The sequence below is a fragment of the Camelus bactrianus genome, chromosome 9 (genome assembly GCF_048773025.1).
Source record: "Camelus bactrianus isolate YW-2024 breed Bactrian camel chromosome 9, ASM4877302v1, whole genome shotgun sequence".
NCBI lineage: Eukaryota > Metazoa > Chordata > Mammalia > Artiodactyla > Camelidae > Camelus > Camelus bactrianus.
This window is the reverse complement of record NC_133547.1, coordinates 54,910,867-54,935,446: the sequence shown is the minus strand read 5'-3', so window position 1 is coordinate 54,935,446 and position 24,580 is coordinate 54,910,867. Positions and strand designations below refer to the sequence as shown.

The 24,580-nt window shown below is 47.9% G+C and overlaps 3 protein-coding genes and 1 long non-coding RNA gene across 25 annotated transcripts in view; 2 read left to right on the top strand and 2 right to left on the bottom strand.

Annotated features, from left to right (window-relative positions):
• The window catches only part of LOC105079804 (uncharacterized), a 429,087-nt gene extending 428,230 nt beyond the window's left edge, over positions 1-857 (bottom strand). For 14 of the 17 annotated variants that reach the window (XR_012509222.1, XR_012509216.1, XR_012509217.1 and 11 more), the window contains exon 1: positions 154-466. Coding sequence is in view for 4 of the 17 variants with exons in the window: in XM_074370390.1 (XP_074226491.1) it covers positions 154-388 (235 nt within the window). In the remaining 13 variants the exon portion in view is untranslated. The other 3 variants (XR_012509220.1, XM_074370397.1, XR_012509225.1) reach the window with 2 other exon arrangements.
• On the top strand, positions 730-12,006 carry MON1B (MON1 homolog B, secretory trafficking associated). Of its 3 annotated transcripts, none has more exons than XM_010967421.3 (6): positions 730-866; positions 1,281-1,438; positions 3,304-3,624; positions 4,163-4,982; positions 5,342-5,489; positions 8,435-12,006. In XM_010967421.3, exons 2-6 carry the CDS (start codon positions 1,291-1,293, stop codon positions 8,642-8,644), a joined length of 1,647 nt encoding a protein of 548 aa, XP_010965723.3. In that variant the 5' UTR covers positions 730-866; positions 1,281-1,290; the 3' UTR covers positions 8,645-12,006. The 3 variants fall into 3 exon arrangements, with proteins under 3 accessions (XP_010965723.3, XP_074226486.1, XP_074226487.1); XM_074370385.1 differs by having other exon boundaries at positions 733-871; XM_074370386.1 differs by lacking the exon at positions 730-866 and having other exon boundaries at positions 1,010-1,438.
• Positions 9,741-21,167, top strand: SYCE1L (synaptonemal complex central element protein 1 like). Of its 3 annotated transcripts, XM_074370389.1 has the most exons (11): positions 9,741-9,872; positions 15,064-15,126; positions 16,825-16,884; positions 17,073-17,147; positions 17,503-17,550; positions 17,807-17,861; positions 19,396-19,459; positions 20,263-20,332; positions 20,417-20,507; positions 20,752-20,836; positions 21,017-21,151. In XM_074370389.1, exons 1-11 carry the CDS (start codon positions 9,812-9,814, stop codon positions 21,092-21,094), a joined length of 750 nt encoding a protein of 249 aa, XP_074226490.1. In that variant the 5' UTR covers positions 9,741-9,811; the 3' UTR covers positions 21,095-21,151. The 3 variants fall into 3 exon arrangements, with proteins under 3 accessions (XP_074226490.1, XP_074226489.1, XP_074226488.1); XM_074370388.1 differs by having other exon boundaries at positions 20,752-21,167; XM_074370387.1 differs by having other exon boundaries at positions 19,396-19,564; positions 20,752-21,167.
• Positions 13,203-22,445, bottom strand: LOC141578649 (uncharacterized). 2 transcript variants are annotated; one of them, XR_012509228.1, is made up of 4 exons: positions 21,449-22,445; positions 19,724-19,862; positions 17,409-17,522; positions 13,203-15,116 (listed from the first exon to the last, which is right to left on the bottom strand). It is a non-coding gene; the product is annotated as an uncharacterized LOC141578649 (long non-coding RNA). The 2 variants fall into 2 exon arrangements; XR_012509227.1 differs by lacking the exon at positions 21,449-22,445 and having other exon boundaries at positions 19,724-20,163.
• Between the last annotated feature and the right edge of the window lie 2,135 nt (positions 22,446-24,580).

The following is a 24,580-nucleotide window of genomic DNA, read 5'->3' as shown; positions in this document are numbered from 1 at the left end:
CAACCAACGAGGACTCAGAAGCCTCCAAAAGCCACACCCACGAGCGCCCCAATTAGGCCTGGGCTCCTAATCTGCACAAGTCCGCCCCTAGAGCCCTAGCTTCGGAAGTAAGGCAGGCCCTGGTTCGCCTGCACATTGCCTTCCCAAACTCACCCCTTTGCGCCATGAGCATGTACGCGGCTCGCGCTTTCCTTCTTCCAGAGGCCGCGAGCCCTTCGCCTGGCTGAATACCCAGAGACCCGGGAATACTTCCTACGTCTGAGAGGCCCGCCTCTCGCCTAAGCAGCCGAGTCCCACAGGCTGACCAGCCTGCGCACGGCTCTCCGATTGGAAGCGGTGACTGTCCGTTAAGCATTTTCTCTGGGTCCGGACTCCACTCCACCCTCATTCCCCTGCCTGTCCTGGTGGATAAGGGAGGGCGACGTTGCCTCAATTCTGGCGAGCATGTCTATAGTAGGCCGGGAATGAGTACCGTGATTTAAGCCGCGAGCCTTCTCTAGTGAAGAGACGAATAGGCCCGAGCCTTCGATTGGGTGCGGAGAGATGTCAGTCAAGGGATAGGCGGGCATAGTAGCAACCCAACGCACAGTATTGGTGGAGATACGACGCGGACGGAGTAGGGGCGGAACGGCAGACGGGATCCGGCTTCTCTTGATTGGGCCATAGATGAGGCCGTACCTCCCTCCGTACTCCGGATTGGCTGGCCGTGAGGCGCGCCTCCATCACGCCGGCAGCCTTTCCTATGAGAAGTGGGACCCGCTGGCCTGTTAACCGTGCGTGTCAGTGCGGTGAGAAGGATTGCAGACGGGGCTCTGGGTTCCCGAAGAGATCCGACGTAGATCCAGGAGTGGTGTGCGCTATCAACGGTGAGGTAATACCAGTGGGTGGCGGGAGAGAGGGTTCGTGCGCCTCAGCGAGCGAATAAAGCTCCGCAACCGGAAGTACCTTTAGGGAGGTGTCACAACCGGAAGTGTGGCAAGACAGCTGCCGCACCCGGAAATGTTATGCTCCCGCAGGCTAAGGGAAGTAATGGTACCTGGCCAATTGAGATACTGGTTAAAACAGGTGTTTGTGTATCTTTATTTCCTGAGACCCGATAGAACCGCCCTTTTCGGAAAGTGTTGGAGGTTGCGAGTATGTGATCATGTGTTTGAATGTCTCATCCGTTGAAACTCGAGGGGAAATGAACCCCAGGAGTGTGTGCAAGGGAACCGGGCTCAACAAAAGCTTTTAAGAAGTTTCTTTTGCTACGGGTCGTCCTCCATTCCCCTCCCCCACAGGGATGTGCAGATGGAGGCGGGAGGAGACACTGCTGCCCCAGCCCCCGAGGATGCGGAGGACTTGGAGGACACGCGATTCCCCAGTAAGGAGGCTAGAAACGGTGGAGGGGTTCACGAGGACCCTCCCGATCCTGGAGATGGGAGCTTGGAGAAGACAGGTATGCATTCCCCTCACTAGAGTCTTGGAAGGAATCTCTGGAGGATGTTATTGTTTGGGGAGTTCCTTGGGGCACCAGAGAGGAGTCTTTTGGGACTCAGGGAGATAGTTTAGATCATAACTGGGTCAGTGGGAAGTCATTGTGGACTCACTTTGTAGTTTTTTAAATCATTGAGGAATGAAAAGGAAATCGGTGGGTGTTCACTGGAGAACTGATATGAATTTAGGTCACTGAGGAATCAGAAAGCGATCAGTTGAGGTCAGAGAGGGGAACTGGGGGGTTAGGATGTTTAGGTCAATGAATGACCAAAAGATAGTTAATAAGGTCAAAGGGGAACTATTTAGAAGTCAGTGTCTTTGGGGGCTACGTTATTTTTTACGTCATTGAGGTAGGAAAGGGAATCAGTGGAGCCAGTCGGCACTCAGAGTATTTACATCATTGAAGAGCTGGTGGTAGTTGTTGGAGGGCGTCTTTAAGGAACCAGATCTTAGTGGATATTAACGGTTACCACTGGTCAGGAGACAGTGGACATCAATGAAATTATTTGGAGACTCAGAGGACCAGAAGGAAGATCTTCGAAGACCTTGATGTATGTGTAAAGTTATAGAGTGGAGGATCAGTGGGAGTCATTGGGGAATCACTGCTCATTGACCACTTTGGAATTAGTGGATGTTAATGTGGTCATTGGGAAGGATCAATGGACATCACTGAAAATAAGTAGTTGGTGGAGGGGACTGAGAACTTTGGAAGTATTGGCAAGTATTGGGAGGAGGTAATTAGGGACAGTGGGGGTCAGTGAATGTCAGTGAGATAATGAGAGAATGTGAGGTCATTGGGATTTTAGGGAAAAATTATTGATACATAGTTGCCAGTGGATAATAATGGTTGTCACTGAGATCAGTGGACATTGAAATAAGTGGGAGGATAGTCAGTAGAGGGCAATGAAGTCATGCATTTCATTGGTGAATGTTAATGATGGTGATGAGAAAGGGCAACAGAGGTCATTAAAATCCTATGTGTTTGTATGTATTTTGATGGTTATTGTAGGGAGGGGAGTGGATATCAATGAGAGTAAAGGGGGTTCAGGTGTGTCAGAAGAGGTCATTAGAAGTCTTGGATGTTAGCAGAGGTTAATGTGGGTCATTGTTGGAAATGCAGTGGACATGGAGTAGAAGTAAATTATGAGTCAGAGCAATCATTGAAGATTATTGAAGACCCAGGTATTAGTGATGTGGGGGTCATTGGAATGTTAGTGACCATCAGTGGAATGAATAGGAGTTAGGGGAGTCCTAAAGATCTGGATGTTAATGGTTAATCTTGGCAGTCTTTGGGAGAATCATTGGTCATCACCAAGAATACAAATGGGTGACAGGGAGAGTGAATGGGGTCATTAGGATTAGTGGACACCAATCAGAATAAATAAGGGGTTAGGGTAGTGAGGGGAGCATTCAAAGATACACATGTTAGTAGATATAATGGTGGCTGTTAAGGAGTGAGTAGATACTAGGAGAATAAATGAGGGGTCAGAGATATTAATGGGGGATCATTGAAGATGAAGATATTAACAATCATTCAGAGGCAATGGGGTGCTTTGAAGACTTGGGAACGGCAGTTATTGAAAGGGGAACAGTTGGTCTGTAGGGATATAAAGGGCCCAATAATGACAAAAGATGTGATTATTGGGGTCTTAGGGGGATCACTGAAACCTAAGTGTTAGTGGACACTGAGGGGTAGAGGAGCTGCCTGGAGGTCTATGTCAGCATCAGGCAAGAATTATCAGGGTGCTAGTAAGGATTTGGTGGGTCTTCAGGCACAGGGGGTTAGTGGGAGTCCAGTCAGGTGACCTCCCAGGGGCTCCCTTTCAGAATCTGATACCGAGGACCAGCCACCTGGCCTGCTGCCCCAGTCAGAGGCTCCATCATGCACCTATGGGCTCTGGGATCCTGCAGCCTCTGAGAATAGTCCCCCAGGTGGCCCTGAGAGTGGCTCAGGGAGCCAGGGCGGGGACCCCAGTGATGAGGACTGGCGCAGCAAGCGGAAGCACGTGTTTGTGCTGAGCGAGGCAGGCAAGCCCATCTACTCGCGTTACGGTAGCGTGGAGGCCCTGTCAACGACCATGGGTGTGATGACAGCCCTCGTGTCCTTCGTGCAGAGTGCAGGAGATGCCATCCGTGCCATCTATGCTGGTGAGCAAAGGGGCAGGAGGTGGATCAGAGGATGGTGACTGGGAATACGTCTGTCTGTCTGTCTGTCTGGAGTAGGTCTGTCTGTCTCTCTGTCCTGGGGACTGTCCAGCTACTTAGGAGTGAATCAGTATGTGGGGATGCTGGCCAGGCGTCTGTCAAGGGGGTCTGTTGTTTGCCCTGCTGGGTTCTGAGTGATTGACTCACTGGAATCTGATTAACTGGCTGGATGCTCCCTTGTCCAAGAGCGTGACTTTGGGGGCCGTGTGGCTGAATTGGGTGTCTTTCTAGCTCTATTAGTCCTTGCTCCATCTTCCTCACTCTGTGCTATGTGCCTGATTCCTTGACCATCCCATCATATCTTTATAAATGTCCACACTCCACCAGCTTGTCCTTCCTCTAGTCGGAGTGCGTAGAGTGACCACGTGGGCTTGGACCAGGAGTGTGTGTGTCCAAGGGAAGGGTAGAAGAGCCCCACCTGACCCCCTCCCATCACCACTGACCCATCTCTACCACCTGACCCCTCTCTGCCCTCCCCCAGAGGACCACAAGCTGGTGTTTCTGCAGCAGGGCCCACTGCTACTGGTGGCCGTGTCCAGGACTCCGCAGTCAGCAGCCCAGCTGCGGGGGGAGCTGCTAGCGGTACACGCCCAGATCGTGAGCACGCTGACCCGCGCGAGTGTGGCCCGCATCTTCGCGCGCAAGCAGAACTACGACCTCCGCCGCCTGCTGGCCGGCTCGGAGCGCACCCTGGATCGGCTTCTGGACAGCGTGGAGCGGGACCCAGGGGCCCTGCTGCTGGGCGCCGTGCGCTGTGTGCCTCTCGCCCGCCCGCTGCGGGATGCGCTGGGTGCGCTTCTCCGACGCTGCACGGCGCCTGGCCTGGCCCTCTCGGTGCTGGCGGTTGGCGGTCGACTGGTGACGGCAGCCCAGGAGCGGACTGTGCTGGCCGAGTGCCGGCTGGACCCAGCCGACCTGCAGTTGCTGCTGGACTGGGTGGGCGCCCCAGCCTTTGCGGCAGGTGAGGCGTGGGCGCCTGTGTGCCTGCCTCGCTTCAATCCCGATGGTTTCTTCTACGCCTATGTGGCCCGCCTGGACGCCATGCCTGTCTGCCTGCTGCTGCTTGGCACCGACCCCGAGGCCTTCCATGACATGGCCACCTGCCGGCGCCTGGTGGAAGACGGCATGCACACCCTGGGTGCCATGCGAGCCCTCAGGGAGGCCGCCAGCTTCTCTAATGCCCCATCAGCCAGTGCCTCTGCCTACAGTGTGCAGGCCGTGGGGGCACCTGGCCTCCGGCACTTCCTCTATAAGCCGCTGGACATCCCCGACCATCACCGCCAGCTGCCCCAGTTTACCAGGTGGGCCCCAATCCTGTGGGCAGTTGGCCGGGTGGGAAGGTTCAGCAACTAATAGGCATGACTCTGGAAAGAGAGCCAGCCATGCTCTTGAAGATGGAATAGAATGGGGTCTCTGCCTGATGAGGGAGCCTCAGCCAAAAACCTCAAGGAATACCCTATTTTATGGAGGAGAGGGCCCCAGTACTCAAGGAATCCCCAAGTTTGATGGGGAGATTAGGCCTCAAGCCGCTGGGAGTCCTCCAGTCTAATGGGTGAGGCTCTGCTGACTAACTTAATTGAACTCCCCAGACTGAGGGGAGGTGGGCCAGCCAAGAAAGCCCTAGAGTGACCTGGTCGCCCATCTCCCTTCATCACTGCAGCCCGGAGCTGGAGGCCCCGTACAGCCGAGAGGAGGAGCGGCAGCGCCTGTCAGACCTGTACCACCGCCTCCACGCACGCCTGCACAACACCTCCCGGCCCCTGCGCCTCATTTACCATGTGGCAGAGAAGGAGACACTGCTGGCCTGGGTGAGTTAGGTCAGGCTTTGAAGGAGTTAATAATTCCCCACCTCAAGCCTTCTTTCCTTCTCCATAACATCCTCATTCAGACACATCACACCTTTGCCTGGGCTGTGGTTTTGCCTTCAGCACTATTCCATTACATGTGTCTCTGAAACCCATCAGTCACAGTGTCTAAAACCTCTTAGTCCCATCATTCTGTTGGCTCTTCCCCCATTAGCCACCAGTACAGTGTTTTCGACCTTTTTTATTCTTTTCTTATTCCTGCTCTATCGAGAAGTAATTGCCATATAACACTGTGTAAGTTTAAGGTACCCAATGTGATTTGGTATACAGATAAACTGCAAAATAATTACCACAATAAGGTTAGTTAACACATCCATCATCTCACAGAGTTGTTTTTCTGTTATTGATGTGCTGAGAATTTTTAAGATTTACTCCCTTAGCAACTCTAAAGCATACAATACAGTATATGTATATACACTATATTATGTAGTATATACTACAGTCATAATACAGTCACCAGACTGTACATTACATCCCCAGAACTTACTCATCTTACAACTGCAAGTGTATGATCTTTGACTATCCTCACCCAATCCCCCCTCCCTGGCAACCACCAATTTGCTTTCTGTTTCCTATGAGTTCAGTATTTAAAATTCCACATACAAGTGAGATCATGCAGTATTTGTCTTTCTCTATTTCACTTAGCACCCTGCCCTTAAGTTCCAACCATATGATTGGAAATATAAGAATTTTCTTTTTATGGCTGATTAATACTCCTTTGTACACATATACCATATTTTTTATCCATTCATCTGTCAGTGGCCACCTAACAGTGTTTTCTACTTTTAAGAGACCCCATTAACAGCCATCACTGGGCCTGCTGATTTCCCATTCGCCCTGCAGGTACCAGATGAGTTTTGATTCCATGAGTCCCCCAGCAGTCTTCATTCACAATAGGCTTGGTCTAATGCTGTGCCTTCCACCTGGGGTATCCTTCCCTGGGGTCTCTTCAGGGCTTCTCTCCACCTCCCATGGGTCTTCTAAAGGTCAGCTATTTCAGGGAGTTTGATCAAGGTGACCCCATTGGAAATGGCACCTTCCCCTAGATTCTGCCATTTAGTGCACATTTATTAAATCACTTATTGCACATGGTTGTATATCAGGCATTGTTCTAGACTGAGAATTTTAATTTTTAATTTTTTTAGCTTTTCATTTTCAAGCAATTTTAGACTTACAAAGGAGTTGCAGAATAGTACAAAAAATTACTATAAATAGGCCCTTCACCAGGTTTCTCCAGATATTGATATAACCATAGGAACTTATCAAAGTCAGGGAATTAACTTCAGTACAATAACATCTTTTCCACAGACTTCATTCAGACTTCACCAGGTGTCCCACAAATGTTCATTTACTGGTCCAGAATCCAGTCCAGGATCACATGTTAGGTACACTTACTGTGTCTTCCTCATCTGGTTTATTCTGGAACATTTCCTCCATCTTTCTTTGTCTTTCATGACCTGGGCCCTTTTAGAAAGCACCAGCCAGTCAGTTTATAGAATGTCCCTCCGCTTGGGTTTTTCTCATATTTTATCAGGACTGAATTGGGGTCACTCATTTTTGACAAGCGTATCACAGAAGTGGTGTTGTGGCCTTCTCTGCTTCCTTTCAGGAGGACCATATGTCCCTGTGTCCTATTGTGCATGTTAACTTTTGATCACTTCGTTAAGGTGGTGTCTGCCAGATCTCTAACTTTCAAGTTAGTCTTTCACACTTTGTAATTAGTAAATATCTTGTGGTGATCATGTCAGTGTTTTCTTTTTCACCACATTTTCATCCGCTAATTTTAATATCCATTTATTATTCTTGCCTGCAATAGTTGTTACTCGGATATTAACCAGATGGTGATTTTTGTAACTCCATCATCCCTTCTACATTTATTGGTTGAGATTCTACTATATGGGAGAACTTTCCCTCCTATTGTTTTGTTTAATTTTGAATTTTATATCATGGATCTTTCTTGAATTCAGTGGGCTAAACTCTTTTGTGATCAAATTGTCTCTGATTTAGTCAGCGGGAGCTGTGGTTTAGCCAGGCTGGCCCCTATGTCTCTGACATGTCTGTATCACTGCTTAAACACTTCTTGCCTTCTGGCACAAGGTGTTCCAAGTTGATGTTGTACTTTCTTTGTGCCAGCACAGAAATCAGCCATCTGTCCAAGGAGCCCTTGTACCTTTTAGTGGAGAATGGTATTTCCAAACAAAGCTATAGTGGGCCTAGGATTTTAAATCGGGTGATCAGGAGATGACATCTAAGTGGGAGGGGAGGGAGTAGGTCATGTGGGTATCTGGAGGAAGAGTCCTTATGGCAGAGGGAAAGGACTGTGCAAATGCTATGAGGTGGGGCTGAGCCGGCTTATGTCTGAGGAACAGCTAGAGTGGCTAGAATGGAGGGAGAGCAGGGAAAGGGGTGTGGAAAGGTGTTGGTGACCTGGTTGGGTTAAGCCTCTCAGAGGGTTAAGCCTCTCAGATTTGTGTGAAGATTAAATTGGATAAACTTTTATATTATGCCCAGACTACAGATGATAAAAACATAGGTGTGTGTTGCTTAGAACAGGACCTTTACACAACAATTGCTCATTAAATGTTAAACGTTGTTGTTGTTATTATCCTCAAGCCGCAGATGAGCAAACTGAAGTCCAGAGAGCATACACACACACACACAGCCAGCATCCCAAATGAAGCCACTAGATCTTGCTGATCCCTCAGCCCACTCATGATGCAATAAAGTCAGCTTACCTGCTTTAGCCCAGTGACCAGGCAGCACCAGGTAGGAGGTGCTGCCAGGTGCATCTTCCAAACAGGAAATAGGTGTGGGACTTGGGTGGGGTGGACAACATTGGGCATGGCCAGCTCCGGCCCAGCTAACTCTGTCTCCTTCGGTATCCCCAGGTGACCTCCAAATTTGAGCTGTACACCTGCCTCAGCCCCCTAGTGACCAAGGCAGGAGCCATCCTCGTAGTGACCAAACTCCTGCGTTGGGTGAAGAAAGAGGAAGATCGGCTGTTCATTCGTTACCCACCCAAGTACTCCACACCCCCAGCAGCACCAGCTGCCTCTGCAGACCAAGCTTCGCATAATGGCTTATTGTCAGGACCCTGAGAGGCAGAGCTCCCAGACTGGGCGGTGCTGGGAACAACCACCTTTGGCTTTAAACTTGATCTCTCCACCCTGGAAATGGGGCGGGGTGGGAGGTTGGAGGCGGTGGGGTCTGTGTCTGGTCCCTGTCTCCCTGGGCAGTGGAGCACGATCTGCAGAGCTGCCTACAAATGAGAAATGGGTGGCAGAGTGACTGCACACAGGGGAGCAGGCTGCTTCCTCAGCACCCCCGGCCCCTTCCCCTCTGCGGAAATCCTTAGGCTCCCACTTCCCATCCCTGTGCCTAATCTCCTCCACGATGTTCTAGCCTCTGTCAGGGACTGTCTCCTCCAATACTGGGCACTACCCACTCTGTCCTGCATCAGGGGTCTGCCTCCTCCGTGGGAATCTCAGCCCTTAGTGTCCCAGGCCGGCCAAGGTCTCTTTGGGTGGCCACGGGGGTTCTGGAATTGGAAATGCAGGACCAGCCTGTGCCGAGAAACAGCCAAAGGATATTTTAAAGAAGAAACTGCACATAAAAGGCCTAAAACCAATCCTTACAAGAACATCCTTTGCCCTTCATGTACTTTATCTTTACCCAGGCAAAAATGACCCCACGTGTGTTGGCTGCTGCTAAAGTAATGAGACAGTGTCCTCCAGCGTCCTCCTGTCTGTGTAACCCGGGGCAAAGGACCTGATGTCACATGGTGGCTGAGGTCCAGAATCTTTACACAGGAGGTGCACTTGGCTTCTAAGGCTCATTCTCATTAATGAAATGGAGATAACTAACCTCTCATAGACTGTTCAGTGAGGATTTGTGACCGAAAAGGGACTCGAACTCCTGTGTACCGCCGCACGGTGCATGCACATTTGTCCCAGATTTTCACTACCTGCACAGCACAAGCAACCTGGAGAGGGATAGAGACCTCCCTGCAATTTCCATGTGGGTACAACACTCACTGCCCGACGACCAAGACCCTAACCTTGACCTTATTTTCTCTCACCCGGACCTGCGGGCCTTATGTGTACGCATGCGCGGTAACTGTCGCTCCGGGCTCCTGGCGGCCTGCTTCCGGGAGCTGAAACCGTCTTTGTGCCTCACACCGGACGCATGCGCACTGCCCAGCATTGCCCGACTCCCGTTTAAACCAATCATCTCAAGGCGCATGCGTGTCTGCTTCGCGCAGGAAAATGGCGGGGAGGTTGGAGCCTCTGGAAGTGGAGCCACCGGAGGTCGCGTCGGAGGCTGAAGGTAGTGAAGGCCTCCGGGCCTCTCCTGGCCAGGGCAGAAGGGAGGGAGCTTTCGTCCCCTTACAGTAATGAAATATTGGTAGCAGTACCAAAGTAATAATAATAAGTAAAAGGCAAAATTGTAAGCCTTTTATTTAAAAAAAAATTGCTGTTCAGCAAAGTGGAGATAAATGATATGTATATTCACATCATCTAGATTAACTGTCGTCAGCTTTATTGGCTATATTGCTTATGTATTTGAAAGTAAACAATAGACTAAATAGTTCCATATGCATCTCTTCAAACAAAAAAGGGGTGGATGTTCTCACAAAACCCCTTGGCTGCTGCCACATTCTAAGAAAATTACCAGTAATTCCTCAATATCATCATTCCACACCCAGCCCATATCACACTTTGCATGGACTCTTAAATCTTAATCATGAATGGCCACTCCTACAGACAGCTGTTTTTCCTCCAGGGCGTTTTGTTGACAATGACACTCCCACACCTGAGTGAGAGGAAAAGCAAACTTGTCCTAGAGACAGTTGGAAATTGCAGTCCAGCCGAAAGAGGAAAATCTCCCATGACAATGATCCACTGCTATGCCACTAGCAATTTTTTTATTATAGAAATTTTCAAAATGTACCAAAGCATAGGAAATAGCATGATGAATGCCCATGTACCCATCACTCTTGTTTCAACAATTGTCCACTCTTTGCCCTCCTTTCATCTATCTTTGACCCCCTCTTCCTACACACTCTTTAAACCACCTTATTAATAAACACATTGAATTCCTTCTTTTCAGACCTATCTATGCAGGTGGCAAAAATAATTATGATTATGTACTTATTTGTTGTCCTAGGATGTGAGCTTCATGAGAACAGACTGTTTATTGCACCTAAAACAATGCCTGCTTGGCATATAGTAGGTGTTCAGTTATTTTCTTTTCCTTTTTTTGTTGTTGTAGGAATAATGAAATAACAACACCGTGAGCTCTCTTAGATGATACCTTCATGTTAAATGCAAACTTTTCAACAAGAAATAGGACTGATGCCAATAGGTCTCCCTTATTAAGCACTTATTACAGGTGCCACTGCTAAAACAAAACAAAAAGCTATTATCAAGCTTTCCAATTAAAAGGGAAGTTATGATTAACTTCACTAGCAATGGAGAAAATTGAAAAGCAAAGCATATTAAGTTACCATTTCTAACCCATCAAAATTGGCTTTACAGAGGGAGGGATATTTGGTATTGATCACTGGCAGAACAGGACTTCTCTTGCCTCAGTGGCAGAACTGACCAGTAAAGGCTTTGCTAGAGGCAGTTTGGCAGAGTATTTTTAGCATCTAAAATTCTATTTCATATCTTTAATCATATAGAATACACGATGTGTGGATCAGGAAGTGTCATTAGAACACTGTTGATGGAAGCAAAACACAGGAGCAGTCACGGGAATGGCTAAATTTATATATATCCATGCATTGTGGAATGCCTGAGTAGTGGACTTTTTTTCTTAAGAGGCAGAAAAAAATAATTAAATTCCACTTTAATTTAATGAGTCAAAATTAACTTTAAAAGGATAAGATCATGGTTCATTGACCCTGAGTGTACTTCAAAAGAAATCATTCTTATGAGAGAAAAGCAAGTTGGGGCTGGAAAAAAAAAAAAAAAAGGAAAGAAAAAAGGGGCAGTTCAGCTATAGCCCTGTGTGTGTTGCATAGAAAAATGTCTGAAGGCTAAAGGCGTAACTGATGACTCTCTGATCAAGGGACTTGGATTTGGGGGGCTGTGCAGAAGTGGAGGCACTTTTGTAATTTTCTTTTAAGGAAAATGTAAGTAGTACTAGATAACTTTAAAATATAAGGGGGTAATTGTTGAATGGCATCTGAGGATCATACATTAATATTGGTCAGTATGAGCACCTCAGTTTTGATGGTTATACTGTGGTTACTTGGTAGAGTCCCTTTGTAAATAGCAAATATACATTGAAATATTAAGAAATAATGGGTCATGATGCCTGCCTGCAATTTATGTACAGAAACGCTCACAAATGGGAAATCTGATAAAAGGGCAGATAGGAGCACTGTGGCCTATTTCTACAACGTTTATGTACATCTGAAATTATTTCAAAATAAAGTATTTCAAAGGAGCTCATACTCTATAGACTTTTGTTTTGTAACATTGATTTTTTAAAAAATTTTGTCAACGTGTTAGTTGGACTAGTTAAAAGATTTACTAGTCACTCATGATCTTACTGCATAAAGACTAGAAATGCAGTGAACAGGAAAAACGCAGGTGGAGCTTTCGCAGAAATGGTTGCAAAAGCCAGCTGTAAAAGACACATGGAGACAGTTGGGGAGACTACATTTGTTGTGGGTATTTGATGATATGAATGATCCAATGATTAGTAATCATTGTTTATCTTGTCGGTGTGATTATAGGATTGGAGTCATCTAAGAAAATGCTCTCTAGTAGTTGAGAGTGTTAATGAAGTATCTCGGGATGAAATGTCATTAAGTCTGGGGCTTGCTTGAAAATACTTCAGCACAAGAAAACTACAGCTGAAGTAAATATGGGTGGATATTAATGACTGTCAGATCTGGGCAATGAGTAACCCAGTGTGTATCATGATACCTCTTTTCATGTGCATTTGGAAATTTTCATAATATTAAAAAGAAAACACGTAACTAGAAACATCTCCCTTTGTTATTAAAGGAGATTTAATTTTCTTTATTTCATTCCAAATATTGAATTTAAAAGTCATCAGAGGAGACATACTAACCTATTATTGATATATCAGAGAAAGGCAATGAGATTTAGAACCAAGGAGAGAAAGGGAAATTTCATTTTAACCTCTATTTCTGTAGTGTTTGAATGTTTTTAGAATGTTACTTGGGTAAGTGAAAATTAGAGCAATACGTAAGATACTTTTTACCAAAAGTTCTAAGTGTCTTCACCAGACTTGGCAGTGGTTACTTCTGGGAAGGGGAGTGACTTGGATAAGGGGCTGGCTGTTGGAGAGGGGAGACTTACTTTTTACTCCATGTTCTACATTTGTTTATTAAGTAATTTAAAAATTAAAATGCAAAATTCAATTAATACATACTAATTTGTAAAAGATTCAGGCAAGACAAAAAGATGTAAAGAAAATGCACATACCACCAGACATTTCAACAAAATTTAATAAGCTCAGGTTAAGAACTCTATTTACAACATGAGTTTTAATGGCTGCAAAGAATTTTATCCTATGAATGTGGTAATCAACTAAAGTATCTTTAGGTTGCTTCTGTCCTGTAAGATTACAAACAATGAAAGGATGAACATCTTGCCCACTGTCTTTAATTATTTCCTTAATATAGATGCCTAGAGGTGGAATTTCTGATCCAGAGGAGTTGAGTACATTTTTGATACATACTATCAGAAAGTTCGAAATGAAATACTATGTTTGTCTATGAGGCTGGCAAAAATGACAAAGGTTGAAAACATATTGGTAAGAGTATGAGGAAGGAGTCTTGTGGGCTTCCATGTGGAGGGCAATATCATAGTACCAGTCAGCTTTAATACTATATGTGCCCTTTGATCCAACAAGTAGCTTTCTAGGAGTTCATCCAGTAATACATTCCCATACATGCACAAGGAAGAATGTATAACGATATTGCACTGGATTGACTTGTGTTCCCCACACGATTTGTGTCCACCAGAACCTCAAAATGTGACTTTATTTGGGAAAAGAGTGTCTAGATATAACTCATTAAGATTAGGTCACGCTGAATAAAGGTAGCCCTAATATAATGACTGATGTCCTTAAGAGGGAAATTTGGACATGCAAAGATAGAATTTAAGGTGAGGCACAGACACAAATATAAGAAAGACCCAGTTTATGGTGTTTTGTTATGGCAGCCTGAGAAAACTAACCCAGATGGTCACTGTGGCATTGTTTGTAACAGCAAAAGAATATCACCCATCAGTAGGGGACTGCTTAAGAAGATCATCAGTCTACATTGTCAAATGAAAAATACAAGCTGTGAAATGCCACTTAGGACATGACACCACTTACATAGGAAGAGGGGGCCTATGTATCTATGTGAATTGAATGGTCTCCAAATACACACAAAGAGCAGTAACACTAGAAGCCTTGCCGAGGGGAATTGAGGAACTTAGGGACTCGGGGGAGGGACTTTTCACTGTATGCTACTGCGGGTAAACATTCACTTTTTGGCTGTCATATATGTTCTGTGAGCTGCCTTTCATCTTCTGTGCCCAATTTTCCTTGGAGTGTAGTGGGTCACTGGGAACTGGCCTTTATCCTTGATTTCAAGAGTTTAAGACCTTGGTATTTTTCTTGTGTTTTTGTTGTTATGATTTTATAAATAACACAGGCTCATGTTAAAAATTATAGACAGATGCATGGCAAAATTGTATTTGAATCAGGATCCAAATAAGGTCTGTTCACTACAATTGATTGCTGTATGTCTCCAATCTCTTTTAATCTATACAGTTCCACTCTCCCTCTTTTCCTTCTTTGCAGTTTATTTGTTGAAGAGACCAAATTGTCTAATGGAGTTTCCCAGAGTCTGGATGATGCTGTTTTCATCCTCTTGGTGTCATTTAACATGTTGTTTTTTTTTTTGTCCCTTATATTTCCTCTGAATTGGGACTTAGATATGGAAACCTGACTGATAGGCAGTGCTGCGTTCTTCAGTTAGGAGGCTCATAATAGCCAGTTTTTTTTTTTTTTTTTAAGCAGCCATTTGTAAACCATTTCTGAGACCCATCAGTTCTTTAAGAATGTGCAGATTGTGGCCAATTGTGATTTTTAAAGAAACTCATATGAAATCATTCTGCCCTGTTGCATTGATTAAAACTTCATACTGATCTTGAACCACAGCAGCAGCAGAAGTGCATCCCTGTCTCTTACCCCTGAATTCCATTAAGGGGATGTCTGTGCTGTTCTTTGACATCTCAGGGAGAAGCTGACCATTAGAGGTCTTGATTCATCCAGCACACACCATCAACCTTAGGGACAAAAGACAGAGGTCCTGCAGGAACCCTGCTCTGGCTGGAACGCTGCCCGCAGCTTATCCCTGGTTCAGCCCAGGGGTGTCCTCAGAACCCACCGAGGCTATCTTCTTCCTTCTTAGAGAAGCTTGAACCTTTCCTCGGTCCCCTCTCACTCTTGCCGGATGCTGTAATTCTGGTTTTCATCTTTACAGGTCAGACCAAGTCTTCAAAGAAGACTGAAGATTTGCTGGAAATGGTGAAAAAGCTGCAGAAAGGTCATGTGTCTCCTTGTATCTGAAGCTCAGCCTGGGGTTTTGAGTCAGGAAGATGTGGTTGAAACCCAGCCTCCTCAACTCACAACCTTGGGAAGTTATCCCATTGCACTTTCTCCCTCTTACACAATTTAATTCTTTGAACCAAAACTACAGTTTCAAAATTCAAGAAGTATAAGGGGATGGAAAAACCCTACCCCACACACACACCTATGCACACACAGACACACAGACACACACCAGCCATCCATTTCCCTGACCCACAGGATAGCAGCAACTGTTTTTAAATTCTTAGTTATTTTTCCAGGAATTTAAAAAAATACATTCTTGGGTGTATATCCTTTGTCCTCCTTTTTTATATTCAAATAGAAAAACTTTGCACCTTGCTTTGTTTGTTGCAGGGAGACTGAGAGCCAGTCTGCATCCAGTACCCACTTCAGGGCTGGGTCAGAGTGCTGGCTGGGTTTGAGGTTGGATTCTCCCCAGCCCATCAGCTGCTTAAAATATTACAGTGCGCTGGTCTGTTCCAAGTAAATGGAAACCTCCCCTTTCCCCAACTCTGTGCCTGCTTGCAAAAGCACATTGGAGCTGCTGCCTAGGCTAAAATTAGGTAGAGAAGTTGCAGGATTGAAAATGCAGAGTGACCAGGACCATCTTCAGTAAAACAAAGACCCCAGGATTTGTGTCATAATCTACACCTTAAAGAGCACCCAGTCTCCTGGAAGTCAGAGTTGGATGGAGTTGGTGACCTCTGAAAATCCAGAACTTGAAACTTAACTCCAGTTGTCTTAAGGGTTGGGAGTGAGACCCAGGAAGGGTTGGGCGTATTTTTGCCTCAACGCTGTGCTGCCAGCCTTGAAGCCGGAGAGGCACGGGGAGGAAGTCTTCTCCATACAGAGCTCTGAAATTCAGACTATGGGAAGTTAGAGGTGACTCCCACAAGAGACAGTGATCTCCCTGTCACTGGAGAATTTGATAGCTGTCACACACAAAATGGAAGTGGCATTTTCCCTATATCTCAAATGAGGTCAACACCAGAGTCCAGATGGACAGAAGAGACAACCACCCTGCCAGGCTTTTAATAGGGTGGGGCAGACAGGAGGTCTCCGCTGTCTCCCACCACCTCCAGAATTACATCTCAAAACCCCTAGCATGTCCCAGGAGGCCCTGAGCGATCTGCCACCCCCTCCTCCATCCCCCTGCCTTGCCTCCTGCTACTTTCCACGTACTCACTGGACTCACCAGCCATGCCATCTCCTTCACAGGTACTCTGGGCATGTGCCCTACTCACTCCCACTGCAGGGGCTTTTGCATCATCGTCCCTCTGCCTGGCATGGTTCTTCCTCCACACTCCCCACCCCACAGAACTGCAAGGCCCCGTTGCCTCACTTCATTTGGGGCCTTTCCATATCTCAAAACACCTTCTACCCTTTCACTCTTCAACCCCTTGCTTCACTTTATTTCCATGCACAGCAGTTACTGCCACCAGCATTGGCCTCATGTATCTTTGTTCAGTGTCTGTCTCTCCTACCTAGAAGGCAAAGCCCTGCAAGGGTTTCTTACAGAGCCTGGCACATAGCAGGCACTCAATAAATGCTGATTAAGAACAGCAGAGACACAGTGCCAACACCCATCGCCTCCTTCTGCCCTGGGCAGCCTGGGGTCTGCCTTCTCTGGCTCAATCTTTCCTTCCTTCTGCAGAGGGAAGCCTGGAGCCACAGATCGAAGACCTGATCAACCGGATTAATGAGCTTCAGCAAGGTAAACTCCAGGACCTATGCTGGCCAGCTGGCCGAGAAGAACCTGGGCTCTGAATTCCTCCACTTCCTCTTCTGTCAGATCCAGGCCCCTCCAGGTTGTCTGAAGATGAGCGTGCAGGGTCATGGGCTGTGAGAGAATAGCAAGGCTTGGGGCTGCATTAATACCATGTCTTCTCCCCTTTGGCCCAGCAAAGAAGAAATCCAGCGAGGAACTGGGAGAAGCCCAAGCTCTCTGGGAGGCCCTGCATAGGGAACTGGACTCCTGTAAGTGGGACCAGAGATCTCACGACTAGTGCTGGTGTTCCTGTGCACACCTCAGGGCCTTTGCACAGGCTGTTCCCTCCACCTGGGAACCCTGCACAAGCATTCTGCACAAGGGAGCCCTGCCATCCTTCTCTCCCCCAGCACTTACAAGGCCTGTGAGCCCCAAGGGGGAGAAGCTGGACCGGGGTGGCCCCCAGCGGGTGATGGGTGCAGGGTTGGTGAGAAAATGCCTCACCTCCCCTAAGGCTGTACCATACATACCTTCTGTGTGACTTCGGCCTTCCCTTTGCATGAAGTTGCAGCGGGGGCATAGGAGGTGGCCCTTGGAGACTCAGACTGTCACTGTCTTTTCCAGTGAATGAAGAGAAAGTGCACCTAGAGGAGATTTTGAGCAAAAAGCAAGGTATTTACCAGCTGCTTCATCCTCGTTATTCTGCCCCATCAGCCCACAAAAGCCTGAAGTTCCCAGAGCAGCCAGAGAGATCCCCCGGAAACCTGAGTCAGGGTGCTTCTCTCTCTGCTCACATCTCTCCAAGTCAGCTGCCACCTGACTTGGCATGAACACTAAAGTCCTCCCTCCAATGCCCAGTGTGATGTGGGGCCCATTTCTTCTACACAACCCTGACTCTCACAAAGTCCCTGGGTTTCTCTCCCCACAGAGGCACTGAGGACCCTCCAGCTGCACTGCCAAAGGACGGAACGTGAATCCCAGAGGTAAGAAGTCTTGCCTGACTCTTCCCTGTCTTATTCCCCAGCCTGAAGGAGGAGGGGGCACGAGCAAGGGAAAATAAATCTTGGGAAAATAAACCTTTTCTATAAAATCAAGTAGTTGGACAAGAGACTCCCCCTGCTCATCTCTGATACTCAGTGGTGATGTTAAGACGAACGCACTCATTTAATCATTCATTGCTAGTTTCTTTATCAAATAAATTTCATCCATTGGTATTATTCTAAGGCTTCCTCTGCTGGTTATCCAGCTCTTCTGCCATATACTCATTTGTTTATCTGTCTGCTCATTTATGCCGCCAGCCACTCATTTACCCGCCTATCCATCTACCTTCCCATCCACCTGTTCTCCCATTCATCCATCCATACATCTATCCAACTATCCGCCTCTTTATCCAGCCAGACAGACAGCCATTATCTCTCCAACCTTCCATCTAATCATCTTTCATCCATCCAGTCATTCATTCATCTTCTTTCCACCTTTATAGTCATCCATTCATCTAATTGTTCTTCACCCCACCATCCATTCAGACATCTATTCCTCCTTCTGACAATCCCTCCTTTATTTCTCCATCCACTCATCATCCCTTCACTTGTCATTTCTCTAATGAGACATCATCTCTCCGCCTACCAGTCACCCATCCAATTAACTGTTCATCCAGCCACCTATCCATCCATCTCTCCATCCTTTGATAGTTTACATAACACATTCTTGTGACCAGAGGTCTCACACTGTGGTGTATCATGATTTTAATAATGTGGGAAAACTTGATGATAAAGTATATATGCTTAACCACACCACATGTCCCACTATCTGATGAGCAGTTTATGTTCATTTATCAACCAGTCTTCACATAGACAGTACCACTATATTACATATGAGGAAACTAAGACCCAGAGAGGTTAAGTTACTTGTTCAGGATCACAGTGAAATAGCAGATCCAGGCTTCAAGCTAAGACCTCAATTTATGAAACTAAACTACTATACCCTTCACAAAGGTTTCTTGGGAAGGCATGGTTTGATCAGAGACAGAATGGACAGGGTGACAGTCTCCATAGAGGCCTATAAAGGTTCACATTTGATCAAGAGATGAAAGGAGAATGATGAAGATAATGAACAGACTCCCCAGCCCCACTCCTGCTGGAAGGAGTGGTGACTCATTCAGAGAGTATAACTGAAGGTTTCTTTCCTTTCCCAGGAAGTACGTGTTGTCAGAGTGCGCGGAACAAATTTCTATCCATAACTCTCAGATCACAGAGAGTCAGAAACAGAGGAAGCTGGGGTAACCCTGTGTCTAGGGCCTGGAGTGGCATGGTGTGGGGAATGGGCGTAGGGCTTGCACGAGGGAGAGTTTGTCGGAAGGGGAGCTGTGAGAACCAAGGCTTGGAGGATAAAGGCTCCTAGCAGAGGGAGCACCAGGCAAAGGTCTGAAAGCCTGTGTCTGAGGAACTGGGCTGGACTGGGCTGGGCTGGGTGTCAGTCCTAGCATGTGTTTTCTCATTCCTGGATGTTGGTCCCTAGGTTGCCTGTGGAAGAACAGCTGGAGGATTTGATAGGCCAGCACAAGGACCTCTGGGAATTCCATGTGAGCCCTTATCATTGTTACCAGCCAAAGCCACTCCTCTCCTGGCTTCAGTGTCTCTGCCAGCCTACCCAGGGTCCACCTACTGCTCAGGCCCAATGCTGTAAGGTAGTCCTTGACTCCTTCCTTCCTCTCACCCCCTCAACTTAGTCCTTCAGCTTCTGCCTTAAACCCAGCCACTTCTTACCATCCCCCACTGCCACACCCAGCATCCGTGGCCCAGACTCTTGCAGTAGCCATTGCTGAGCGTGCTGCCCTCATGCTCACCATGAGAGTGCTCATCTTGCTGTGGAAAGTCATTCCTTCGTTCAACTAATGTCACTGGATGCGTCCGGCAGCATTCCAAAGGGACCAAGTCTTCACTGTCCCCAAGCTGGCTGGGGGTGAGGGGAGCTGTACCCAGAGTCTAAAAAATAAAATAAGTAGATAGATCATGTTATGCCACTTGGGAAGTCCTGTCTGAGCAGGTGATATCTGAACACAGACAGGAAGGAAGGAAGGGAGGAAGTCATCTGAGTAAATGTCCTTTGGAGGCTGAACTGTGCCTGTTGTATTTGAGGAAGAGAAAACTATAGGGGTGAGGGTGGGGTGGGAGTGTGGGAAGACATGAAGTTTGAGAACATGGGGAGCTATTGAGGGGAAAAGCATCCCCACCGGCGCCTGGCCATATCACAAGCTGCACATTGAATTAATAGATAGCTGAACGAAAGAACGCCCGAATTCAGGTAAGGACTTTCCAAGAGGCGCGAAGGAGGAGGGGGCCCAGAGGACAGACGGACGGACAGAGCTGTTCTTTCTCCTCGCAGATGCTGAAGCAGCGACTGGCCTGGGAGATCAGCGCCCTGCAGGGTAGCCTGGAGCAGCTGCTCACTGAAGGTGGGGCTCCACGCGGGGTGGGGGCGGGGCGGAGTGGCCGGCGGGAGCTCCCGGCCCCGACCCTGATGCCCCGCCCACCCGCAGAGAGGCTGGCGCGGGCCCGGCTGCAGGAGGTAGAGCAGCGGCTGCGCTCGCCGCCTGAGGTCGAGGGCGCCGCCCCGGCGGAGAACGGCAGGTGAGAGGGAACGGAGGCCTGGGCAAGGGGGAAAGTGAAAAGAGGAGGGGGAGGGCCGGAGGTTCCCGCCGCAGCACCGCCCCCTCTGCCTCCTCAGGAGAGCGGCTTCGAGAGGGTGGGCGGGGCCTTCGCTGGCTCGGCTGGCTTCCCCCCGGGCTCTCATGCCTTCAGGTCTCTGTGGCTTCTCCCGGCCCCTCGCCACACTCGCCCTCTCTTCCCTTTCTCCTCTGCCCCGTCTCCGCAGGCGGAAGGAGGAGCTGGAGGAATTCGGGGGACAGGTCCCCGCTCAGACCCAGAGCACCCCAAAGGGTGGGGCTGGCAAAGGAGAGGTAGGGAGCCCTGGGGTGGAGGCGAGGCCGGCAGGGACAGCGGGCGGATGTCCCCGGAATCCCCCTGAGAGAAGGGTGTTCGGGTGCAGGACGTCCCCGGGGGTGGAGACAGGGAAAGGGCGGCGCGGGCCAGCGTGGGAGGACGCCGGGGCCCAGCAGCCTGACTCCCGGCCCCCGCAGGCCGGCCCCCAGCTCCCCGGCGCCCGCGGCAAGGACGACCTGGCGCCGCCGGTGGAGCTGGCCCTGACGCCCCCCTAGGCCAGTAGAACTCGTCCGGCCCCACTTTCTTTCAACGCCCACCGACAAATAAAAGTGATGTTTGCGGATCGTCTTCCACCTCCCCGGCTGAGTCTGTGCCCTGGGAGCTTTTGGGGATGGGGGTCGCGCGCATCCTCTGTGCCCCCCGGGAGGCGGGGGCGGGTCAGGCACTCTGGGCGGGGCCTCGGCCGGACTCCGCCCACCAGCCCCTTGGCGGGCTGGAGCCGAAGCCCAATAGAAGTTCGGGTACGGCTCTGTGAATGAGCGTCTAGGCCATCCCATCTCCACCGCCTCATCTCGGGTTCGTAAACCAGCTGTTTTACCCCCAAGGGCTAGAGGGAATGTGTTACACACCCGCGGCCCGTTCTGCCGGCGTCTTGCGCTTCAGAGCAAAATCCCAGCCTCGCAGAATTCCTGCGAGCCCTGCAGACACCCGCAGACCTGCCCGCGCGCCAGGGCTCGCTTCCCACACCCTCGCACGTTCGGTTCTAGCCGCACAGCTGCTTTCCACCTTCCTGCAAGCACTTTGTCATCTCAGGGCCTGCTGTGTCCTCATCGAGGGTGCCTTTTCCCAGGTCTCCTCAGACTGCAGGACTGTTAAGTGTCAGCTGCTCGGAGGCCGGCCTGGGGGACCCAGTTTCAAAGGGCACCTTGCCCCCGGCTGCTGCCACTTACTCAGCGCCTGTCGATTAAACAAGCATTTGCTGAGTGTCTGCTGTGTACCAAGCACTATTGTAGGCCGTGGATTTTAAGCAGCACGGTCAGGGAGGATCTCACTGAGGAGGTGGTGCCTGAGCAGGGAGGGGAGGGGTAGGTGAGGGAGTTGGTATCTCTGGGAAGGAGCACGCTGCAGAGGGGACGGCGCGTGGACTGGCTATTAGTGGGACTGAGTCTGCTGTGTTTGAGGATCATCTGGAGAGGCCAGTGTGGTAGAGCAGAGGGAGGTGAAGAGGGACAGGAAATAATAATCAGAATTACTGGGGGCCCACTCAAATGGCCCTTATCTAGTCTGTTCTGAGAACAGGATCTGTACACAGCAAACAGTAAGCTATTACTATGAGTCGTTATTATTTCCAATCCATCTGTGAAGGAAACAGGTTTGTGAATCACTTAAAACAAGGGCTTATAATCCATTAAGTACTTAATAAATGGTTTGTTATTATTTATTTTTATTTATTATTATTACTACTGTTATTATTATTCCCAGGCTACAGATGAGGAACACTAGAGTGTATATTTCTCTTAGAACAGAGAGTTTTATGCATTACATATTCAATAAATGCTATCATTTATTATTCTCATTACTGTTCTTGTTATTCCCAATCTAGAGATGAGGAAGACTGAGGCAGTGAAAGCATACAGCAAGCCCATCATAAGTATTGGGTCTCATTATTTCTTTTCATTATCCCAAGTCCACAGACAAGGCCCAGGAAGCTTTAATCCCTGTACCATGCACACACCAGGTCTAGCTGACCCCAGGCCTGGGTTCTGATACCCTGCCACACTGACACTGCCTGCATGCCTTAGACCAGCCTCTAGGGATCTTTAGGGAATTTAAATGTCTTCTCTATGTCACACAAATGGGGACAGCCTGGATATTCCACCGAAATCACTTTCCTCCTAAGATTCAAATCCTGGCTTCCTTGCTTCCTGAGTGACCTCAGGCAAATTGTTTAATGTGTCCAAAAGTCAGTTACCAAATTTGCAAAATGGTGACACCAACTGCACAGGACTTACTATAAACTTGGCCAGTTCTCATTCCTTCCAAAACCTCCTCCCAACCCTTAGCTAAACTAAATTGCCCCTCATGTGAACTTGGTGCAATACACAAGGAGATGGTTGATGCGTGTCTCTCCCAGACTGAACTCTCTAAAAGTGGAGACTGACCCAACCTGCCTTATCTCCCTGGGTTCTAGAAAAATGCCTGAAAACAAACACTTTCAGTTATTACCTGTGTAATTTTGCACATGTGTGTGAAATGGCACTGAAATTCCTTGGGTCTGAAGGCTACTGATGATTAATTGTTAATTGCTTCCCTGTGCTGTTAGTTCTTAACCATTTTCCTTCTCCCATCTAAAATAAATACTGTTTTTTTCCATTTTCCTGGAGTTCCCCAGAAGCTTACACTTTGGTTGGTGGTTGCTTTACTCTCATGCATTTTGCTTTCTCATCTGTTTTTTGTTAAGGGCAGCTGTCAAATACACCATTAGCAAGAGGCTCTAAAGTTGCAGGCTACAAAATCACCAGACTTCCAGACTGCATTTTATACAACTGTCATGCCAAGGAGTCTGCTGAATCCGTGTACCTGCATCCACTCTTTAATGTCCTTCATTATGGAGCCTTTGGACTTGGCCTCATAGAAATCTGACCGTGATCCAACATGGGGCTTTGGTGGGAAGTTGCAGGCCAAGGGCTGGAATCACCTCGCAGGGCTTAGAATGTCACAGAAGTTCCTAAATGTCATGACCTGGCCCACCTTCCTTCCCTGCCTCATCTGTCTCTGCCTCAGCCCACTTCCCCTCGGAGGTCCAGTAACACCACACTGAAAGTTTTACAAGTATCTGCAAGCCTTTTGAAGTGAATGAATGGTGTTTGGTAAAAAGGATAAGTGGGCTTTGAATTATTTCTGGAGCCACATGTCAGATTTTGTAAAGACCAGATTTGTAAGATAAGTATAGTTGTCTGTAATTCCTCAGAGACTCAGGGCCCATCTGAATATTATGGCGGTAGGCCCACTCATCCTATTACATTATCCTCATTTTGCTTCTTTGTATCGGGGAAGATTTTCACCAAAGGTAGAAATCGAAAGATTCCTGTGTTCTAAATTTAGAGCTGTGTGTCTTTGGAATGTTCTAGTAAATCCTTCCACAAAGGCTTCAGAATGTTTTCCCCACTCTGGGTACATAGTTTCATTTTAGTTTAAAGGAGAAAGCCTAAAAAGAAAGTTCCTGTTGGGCTCTGAATATCAGCTTCCAGTTTGGCCAACTTCTGACCATAGAGCTACTTTTAAAAGAAACCTTTCAAGTATCCGGTCAGGTTTCAGCTGGGACAAACAGTAAATATTCCTAAATATTCCTGACAGTATTGAATAACTCCTTGCAGGTGTAGGGGTGGAAAAATTTCCACCTTCTTCCCTTCTAAGTTCTTTGGCTGGTCTAGTAATTAAATCGATATGAGAGATTGACAGGAGAAACAAACAAAATTTACAGAGCCCCACTAAAGATACGAAGGCTCTGAAGACAGCCAGGTAGTAACATCCTATATAGCACCTGGGCTAAGGAAAGGGGTAGGGGTCTGAAGATACTGAGGGGGGAAGAGTCATTCACAGGAAGGTAGAGGAGATGTTCAGAAAACAAAGGTTGTCTTGTTATGCAGGTGAATTTCTTAGGTAAAACGGTACCTCTGATAATAGGTCTCTTCCTGGTTGAGGCCCTTCTTTCCAATGTAAATGAGCGAGAAGCCCAGAAAGAGCTTTTCCTGAATCTG